This window comes from Borostomias antarcticus (genome assembly GCF_949987555.1).
Source record: "Borostomias antarcticus genome assembly, chromosome: 18".
Classification (NCBI taxonomy): domain Eukaryota; kingdom Metazoa; phylum Chordata; class Actinopteri; order Stomiiformes; family Stomiidae; genus Borostomias; species Borostomias antarcticus.
Genome location: NC_140251.1, coordinates 6,522,160 through 6,531,462, shown reverse-complemented (window position 1 = coordinate 6,531,462; position 9,303 = coordinate 6,522,160). Strand labels below are relative to the sequence as shown.

Sequence of the window (9,303 nt, the reverse complement as noted above, 5' to 3'; positions counted from 1 at the left end):
TGTGTACATTTTTGTAATGGTTAAATAAAGAGAAAGTCGTCATTGACTTTAGTCCTGAAATGCATTTTATTTAACATAAAAAATAATACATTTAGCTTCGGGCTTCATAAAATATAGTTTGACTACATCCAGTAGAGGCTATACTGAATAAGAGCAGCCCCTCCCAGTTTACATATTTGTTCCTGCTCAGACAGGAACAGCACACGGACGGACGTGCCACGCCCTGCTCTAGCCCAGACAGGAACAACACAAGCACCGGCCACGCCCTGTAATGTACTCTCCTAATCTCTTCACACAGGACAGGGTTCACGACACCTCCAGGAGAAAAATAAAGAATACAATCTCATCTTTGTTTACTCATTTACATGATTATCATCCAGATAAACACCCAAAACCAGAGATTCTATATGTTATATACGTGACAATGAGAAGAATGCAGTGCATTGAAGTTGGCACTTTTGTGCCATTTATCTGATTTCACTCTGCCCCCTGCTGGAGAAGAAACTTCCTGTAGAAATCTCCTTCCTGTAGAAGGTAAATAATCTGGTCTCAATAATAATAATAATAACCTTTATTTATATAATACCATTCAAAACAGGGCTACAAAGTGCTTCACAGACAGAATAAAACATAATTAAAAATGACAAAAAATATTGTGAGAATAAAATAAAAAGAAATAACAATGCCATCAAATAGAGAAAAGGGGAAGAGAGCAGTGTGTTAAATTAAACTACTATGAAAAAGCTTTTACATGAAACAATTGTTTTGAGAAGAGACTTAAAAGAGATACATATTTAGCTTGTCTGAGACTCTCAGGCAGGGAGTTCCACAACTGAGGGGTCCGTACAGTAAAAGCCTTGTCTCCTTTGGTGATAAGGCATGTTTTCAGAATAACCAGGAGGCCCTTACCAAGGATCTTAGAGAGATGGATCCCTGAGATGTAACAACGACTTGCAGATCTTTAAAAGTGATCAGTAACCTTAAAATCATCTCTACAACTACTGACAACAAGTGAAGAGAGGCAAGGATGGGAGTAATGTGGTCTTGTCTCCCAGAATTAGTTAAAAGCCTAGCAGCAGCATTTTGTACCAGCTGGAGGCAGGAAGTGGCTTTCTGGCTCAGCACTGAGTATAGGGAGTTAATCTAAACAAGAGGAAATAAAAGCATGGATGAGACTTTCAAGGTCTGTAAGAGATATGAAGGACATATAGCAATGTTCCTCAGCTGGAAAAAACACACGATTGTTAAACTGTAGTTATTTGGTCATCAAAAGAGAGATTAGCATCAGAAATCACCCCCAGATTAGGGAATGGCTGTTTATGTTCGGCTACGGTTATATATACTTTGAGGTCTGATGTACAATACTTTTTTTGGCTAAAATATTTCAAAAACAAACATTCTTACATTTGAAGAATTTGTACATTTGAAGATCTGATTGCATTTACTTTTACATCCCCCCCCACACACACACGCACGCACACACACACACACACACACACACACACACACACACACACACACACACACGCACACACACACTCAAAAGACCAACAAGAACAGTTAAAAATGAAAAATACAAATTAAAATCCTTCATATTACCTTTCTTGAACTCACATCACTATTGTGGATTTCAGTTTTCAATGGTACAGTATAGACACACAATCTACGAACATCGGCTTCACATTAAAGAAATCTATACCACTTGAAAGGATTATTAGAAATGACTGTGATTTTACAGAACAAAGAACCTCATCCCCGCAAATTACAGATCAGTCGTTGGCCAGATCACAGTAACATTATAGGATCGTAACCCGTCTACTCATCTGGAAACGTGAAAATAGCAGACAGTGCCTGGGAGGGCGTTTTGACTGCAGCCACAGGTCCATGCGAGTGACCGAGTCTGGGGACGGGGAAGTGACGGGGTCCTGGTCAGATGTCCTCCTCCTCGGACACCAGACAGTAGAAGTCTGTTCGGACGCCGTAGTTGCGGGAGCCCAGGTCAGACACGTCGATGTCAGAGGCTCTGGGGTCAGTGAACACAGCGGGGAGGACTGGAGCCTTGGACGGGATGGCCTTGTACACAGGGACACGCAGACCTGCAGGCAGTAGAGGACAGCTTTAGGAAGAAGGATGTGTAGAGATGATCCCTGCATGTCACCGTTCATCACTCTGCATAACCTGGTCCTCTGGGGATATCTTGGCTATTCAGTCCAGTGCTCTTCAACAACTGATGAAGACTGCTAAGATCGAAACGTTAGAATAAACTACAGTCCATCATTTATATGCTCCAGTGTGCAGACTCTACTCTTTTTCTCATTCACTACTCTGGTTTGTCCTGCACCTGGTCTGCATACTGGATGTGCAAGCTCTTTTTCTTTTCAATTCTCTTCAGCAATTTCCCCTCAGGGATAAATAAAGTACCTACCTACTTACCACCTACCTACCTACCTACCTACCTGCCTGCCTGCCTGCCTGCCTGCCTGCCTGCCTGCCTGCCTGCCTACCTACCTACCTACCTACCACCTACGTACCTACCTACCTATCATCTATCTATCTATCTACCTACCTACCATCCATCCATCCATCCATCCATCTATCTGTCTGTGTCTGCCTGTCTGTCTGTGTCTGCCTGTCTGTCTGCCTGCCTGCCTGCCTATCTGTCTGTCTGTCCGTCGTACTGTCTGTCTGTCTGTCTTACCCAGGTCTCCAGCAGGGTCTAGGTCTGGGCGGCAGTCCAGGTAGTCTGGGTTCAGGGTCAGCATGGGGTCCTTGTCGCCGTGCAGCAGGGTCTGGGGGTCTCCCACTGAGCGGCTGTGGGGGACCACCCTACGTGGCATGGCCAGCGCCAGCTCCTTCCAGAACACCGAGGACGGCCTCTGGGACCACAGCACGCATCATCATTCATTATTTCAAGCGGTGCAGATGATAGTGTTCCGCACACCTGAATCAGGTTTCAGTGACAGGTGCGTAGGCGGTGTACGTATTTAAAGCAAACAGTAACACCCACACGCTGTCTTCCCTTGCTCAATGGAATCCAAAAGCGTTGGAATCTGCTTAAGCGTTTAAGCAGATTCCATTGAGCAAGCGAAGACACTGTGTGGGTGTTACTGTTTCCTTTATGTCACAGAATGTCACAGTTTATTTCTTTGGTTATTTGGATTATTTACTGGTTATCTGAATAATCTTTGAATGAATATATTATTCCCAGTTTTGCATCTTTTAATCCCTTTGACCCTAATTTTGCTTTTTAAATTCCTGTGCATACTGTTCAACTCAATGTTCTCCTGTCTTAGCCTATGGACCTATTGATTTGATTGTTTTTATCTTTGCCTGTAAAGCACCTTGATAGTTAAAACATTTTTTATTTAAAGTGTGATATATAAAACAAATCCATTATTATTATTATTATTATTATTATTATTATATTATTATTCATTATTATGCAACTTTTCCAATGCTAAAAAGGGCTGCTGGTGCGTGTGCGCATGCATGTGTGTGTGCATGTGCGTGTGGTGTGTGCCGGGCCTCACCATGGACTGGCGCCCCCAGGTGAGCACTTTGAGGCGGTGCTGCTGCATCCGGAGCTGCTGGCTGATCTCCGGGGTCATGTGACCGGGCTGGCCCTCGTAGGTGATGATGATCGGCTGCTGGCACAGCTCCAACAGGCGCAGCAGCCCCAGCCTGCGGAACACACACACGCACACACACACATCAGCCATCACAGTACAATAAGCCCAATACAACTCTTGATTCGTCGATAGCGTGACAACACCGACCTCCTGTACTGGGTTCACATTACATTGGATTTGCATTCATACTACATGTTTTTAATTTTTTAATAATTACTTTTTATAACAGCTACAGTATCGCGTTACGCGCTTAAATGTGCCAGGGTGGCAGGATCACACCTGAAGCCGGTAGAGCACCATTCCTGTTCAGCGTAGGCATGGGAGAGCACCAGGATGAGACGTCGACAGCGGCTAACGTTCATCAACAGCTCCGCCGACGGCTCTGGGAACACACGTCACGTTACGCTGCCAAGCTAGCATCACCTAAAATTTGCTGCTCATGCCTGAAATAAAGTTGAAGCTAATATTGGCTCTCACTTGGTGTGAGTTACAGTGTTGTTTAATTACCTGAGCCGGGCAAGATGTCGTTGTTGTTGAGGTGCAGCTTGTGTCCGTACTTATTCTCCAAGTGCGGTTTGAGAATGAAGTTGACAAACTTCCTGTCGGAGTCGTTGTTCACGTAGGAGATGTAGGCGTCATACATCTTGCCGTCTGACAGAGTGGGGAGAACATACTGTAGGAACTGAGACAGCTGTGGGTTTTCTTTATTAATACTGTCATAAATGAAGACGTTGTAGTGGTGGCCAATCAAATGTTATTATTATACAGTATATATACAGTATATAGCACATTTCATACACAGAGGCAACACAATGCGCTTTACAGAGAGGAAGGGAGGGGAATCAAAATTCTTCCCTGAGCTCTCTCAACGAGACGATCAAGCAAGCTCCTGGATAATGGAATTCACTATAGGAGCATTTTACAGAGCACTACGCATGGGATAAACGCTACCACGCTACAACGCCACGTCCTCCTTACCGTTGATTTCGTCGTCCCCGTAGACGCTCCTGTACCACAGTTTGATGTTGAGGCGGCACTTGGAGTAAACCATAGCAGCGGTGGTCAGGGCGAAGAGGAGGGTGATGGCGGCCATCACAGCCGCCGTGTGGCTGGGTTGGACTGCTCACACCCACACATACACACCACACATGCACACACACACACACACACACACACACAGCAACAATCATTATGTTGTATAAAATCATTACAATCATTATGCTGTATAAAACAAAACTATTTCTCTCATATTTCAATTGATCCCTGTCACACAGCCCTGAGGCTTACTGTGCTGGGTGTTCTGTTTGTACTGTCCTGTGACGACCCTGTGGTTTTACCTGTGCTCTGCAGGCGGAAGTCGGCAGAGACGTTCCTCACCTCGCAGCTGTACAGACCGAAGTCCGCCTGCTCTCTGAGGGTCACCGTCAACGTGCTGCTCACCATCCTCTGGGTGTCACTGACAGGCCTGGCACACCAGTCAATAAAGTGTCACAATGTCACCCCTAGTCTTGCCTGTACACTGCTTGCTCTGCTGGACTGTAACGCTGAGGCTACAGGTACGTTGAATCTGACGGACAGTTACTGTATTTCATTTGTTGAGCTGTTTTCACTGACAACTAACTTTGTTTCTGCTGCCTTCTTGGCCAGATTGCTCTTGAAAAAGAGATTTTAATCTCAATGATGCCTATCTGGTTAAATAAAGGATTTGATTGATACCTCCGCTCTATGTGAGAGAGGTCATTTTGGGCACCAACTGCCTTTGGGCTGAGACAACTATAACACAAGCCATACTGTAAGTCTACCAGGTCTGGGGTACAGCAGGCCTTCTTACTGTATAACTCACCAAGTGGAGAGATTCCGAGGGTGCAGGGTTTGGTTGGACAGGAGACTTCCGTCTTTGCTCCAGGACAAGGAAGCGTTGCAGCGTCTGTCTGCAGCCTCCCAGTACACCAGGGCGGTGCAGTTGAGGGTCACGGTGGAGCCCAGGTTCTCCCACAGCTGAGACGGCCCCCTACTGGGCTGGAACTCAGGGTCTTGGGCGCACAGCAGCCCTGTGGGAACGCAAGCTGCTGTCACCATTACTGACCGCAAGAGCTTCCAGACGATGTCAACCCGATACAGCCATCGTGTTCCTTGAAGGCACACTGAAACCAAATGCCTGCAGTACTTTTCAGGTGCAAAGAACACCAATTCACTCCTCCCTCGCCTCATATGACACAGCAGGAAGCACACAACAATATCTCACTGGGGGAAAATATGCTATTACATAACATGTATCCGCCATATTATTTCCTTTCACAAGCAAAACAATCGGCTGAAAAAACAACAACAACTCCCTGAACTGTCACGGAAAAGAGCTCTCGCCTTCTGCGGTGAGCTGCACGGTGAACGAGGCGGTGCTGTTCTCCTCGTCCAGGCAGGTGTAGTTGCCCAGGTCCTGGGGGCTGAGGTTGGGGAACTCCAGGTAGGCCTGTCCCTTGAGGGTGAGCTGGATGCGGGCAGGGCTGGAGGGAGGGATTCCCAGCAGCCGGGAGCAGTCCATCAGCCAGCCCAGCAGGAGCTGGGGGTTGCGGAGCAGGGTGGGATCCAGGGGACAGTCCAGCCGGTACGGGCCCTTCGCCCCTCTCTGGAACACCTGCTGCGTAAACCTCTGCTCGTCTACACAATTTTGCACTGGAAAGGGACAGAAGAATTTATATATATATATATATTTTTTTTTATATATATATATTTTTATTTTATTTTATTTTTTTAATTTCTTTTTTACAAAAAAACAACTCTACTACTGTACCAGCAGTGAATGTAAACACAAGCAGCAGTATAATGCCCTCTAGAGAAAGGGTAAGGAATTGTCCCCCCGATTTCGCTGTAGTAGGGAAATGTCTCTTACATCCATCTGGAAATGTCAGCCACCATAGAATTTACTTGAAATCATTTGCAAATGGAAAAGAGGCCTTTGAGCTAACAATGTTTTGCATGCTGTAAATGGGTAGAGTCCGTGTGTAGGCCTATGATTCAACAACAGCCATGTTGGCTACACAGAATATGCAGGTCAGATTAATATGCAGAACTAAATGGTGCTTGAAGGTGAACTTGTTTTCACTCTGGTTACATAATGCAAATTACATTGCTTTGTCAGACAAACCCTGCCTTTTCCTTCATGTCAGCTGGGGACAGGTTGATATTTTCTATGGACATCTGTTTGTTGAATTACAATGAGACTATAGGGTTGTTCCAAGTTTGTCACTAAAAGTAATGTTGGCCTTAACTGTCAAGAGTTTAGCATATGCTTTTCAGGATATTCTGAAATGTAACCTAGTAGGCCACCTGGAAAAACATGTTAAACTAGTGTTACCTGTCCCAAAGCCCCACTTCATCTGTCTTTATTTATTAACATGCTGTGGCAGGGAGAATAGCATCCGGGTGCAAAGTCCAGATTGGAACCAATCATGTGATTGCAGACATGGGCATTCACAAGTACTAGTAGTAGTAGTAGCCTAATCGTTGTAGTAGTAGTAGTAGTAGTAGTAGTAGTAGTATTAGTATTATTATTTGTAGTAGTATTGAGTAAAGGTAATCTCCTCTTTCCTCTCAGCTCCCGTGACCGCGAATTCCCAATTTTAACCACTAATTCATAGCCATGCTGAAGGCTAGTTATTCACCATTTATTGGTTAGACCACCTTAGGCCCAATTATGTACGCTGTAGCCCACGCATAATACACAGACTCACACGCGACATACACAACTGTCGCAACAGTTGCTCACAGGGTAGCCTAAAAAGTCAGGACAGGCAGACTAACCCTAATCTCAAATACAATACATAGCGATACTACATTTAATGATCTGGTATTTCAGATTGTTTGAAGTCTTAAATTGAGCAACGAATATTGTTATTCTTACCTCCATAAACCGGGAAGAAACTGTCCCATATAGTGCATGCCACTATAAGAGCAACCAGTTTCGATGTCATCGTCCCCTTCCTTGTCTGTAGGCTACTCTGATGATTGCTTTCTTCTTCCGTTATGTACCCTATATAACGTCTTCGGGGGCCACTAACTTCCCCTATTACCGGCTAATTCCTGGCAGAGGATCCAGGTTTACTGTGGTTTACTGTCGCTCACCTGCTCATCTGACTGTTGGCCGCGTGGGATCACGTGGCACTTCCTCACCTCTGTGGGGAACTGGAGGTGTAGTTTACCTGGCTATTGTACAAGAAGAACTACATTCTCACTTTACTGAGCAGCTGTAAGCTATTATCGTCAAGTATATTCTTGCTTATAATCTACACTTAATAGTCGTAAACAAATCATGAGTTTATTCGTCATATGCCCGGGACAATAGTGAATATAACCTACAGTACAGTACAATACAATTAAATGCTTAACAATTGTAAGCCTCCTCACAGTCAGAAAAAAACACATTAAATACATATTACAAACATATTATTAATTATAAACCATAAGAAAAGGGTATAACAAATTGAAGTAGAGAAACAATATATTGTTTCTCTACTTCTCTACAATATATATATATATATATATATATATATATATATATATACACACACACACAAGATTACATTATAGCCTACAGGATAACAAATGTATACAGTACAATACAGTACACAGTCTGGGCTGTAAGAATAGAATAGCCTGATATCAGACAATGTCTCGTTACTCCGGATTCAAATGTCTGGACCCGGGCTGCTGTAAGAATGTTCCAGGTTGCTATGCCAGCGCAGAACATTACAGCACAGGCGCCTTGGGCACTGCTGATAAATGCCCAAATAAATAAAGTAGGCTAATTAGTCATAAGCCCTTTAATAGCACTTTTAATAACATGTATGTATTTTGTAAAAATAAAAAATAAAAATAAAGCATTTCAGTGATAAAATAAACATTATAGCATGATACAAAAAATACTATACATTTCCTTCAGCTCCAACTAGACAATCTTCATTAAACATATTGGTAAACATATCAATAAACATTACGGCCCCCCGTCTCTTAGCCTCGATTTCTCTGGCCAAAAGAAATTCTCATTCTCAAATATAAGATAGCAAATAGGCAACACGAGAGCTCTCTCCACAATCTTAGTTTGTGTGCACAGGAGCTAACAGAAGAACATTTCACTACTCGTACCTGTATGATAGATAGATAGATAGATAGATAGATAGATAGATAGATAGATAGATAGATAGATAGATAGATAGATAGATAGATAGATAGATAGATAGATAGATAGATAGAAACCCTTATTTAGACAGGTAAGGACATACTCTAGAGACCAGCTCTATTTTACAGATGTGTCCTGCTTACAAACAGCATACAGTAATACAGTAGCAAAATGAAGAAAAATAACAAAAAAACAAGAACAGTGACAGTATGCCAACAACAATGATAATGTACAAACTAACAATCAACAAATAATACAGTAGCAGTACTAAACATACCAAAGTAATGACAAAGTACAGGGGTACAGAGTAGAATATAATAATTAAAGTACAGTAAGGAAATGACTGTAGTACAAGACAAATAAACCTGACAGTGACTGTGATGATAAGACCCATCACTGTAGGCTCATCCATGTGGGTACAGTATGGCGGTCATAACCCAGTAACACAGCAGACACGTCGACGGGCTTCTCAGTCACCGTGGTGCCAGGGTCGATCTG

General features: G+C 43.5%; 1 protein-coding gene across 1 annotated transcript; it reads right to left on the bottom strand.

The window, feature by feature from the left end:
- Window positions 1-58: 58 nt before the first annotated feature.
- sigirr (single immunoglobulin and toll-interleukin 1 receptor (TIR) domain) lies at window positions 59-7,729 on the bottom strand. The gene is made up of 10 exons (XM_084452533.1): window positions 7,531-7,729; window positions 5,994-6,302; window positions 5,473-5,680; window positions 4,967-5,094; window positions 4,608-4,748; window positions 4,137-4,280; window positions 3,909-4,011; window positions 3,531-3,681; window positions 2,699-2,876; window positions 59-2,096 (listed from the first exon to the last, which is right to left on the bottom strand). Exons 1-10 carry the CDS (start codon window positions 7,598-7,600, stop codon window positions 1,930-1,932), a joined length of 1,599 nt encoding a protein of 532 aa, XP_084308659.1. The 5' UTR covers window positions 7,601-7,729; the 3' UTR covers window positions 59-1,929.
- Between the last annotated feature and the right edge of the window lie 1,574 nt (window positions 7,730-9,303).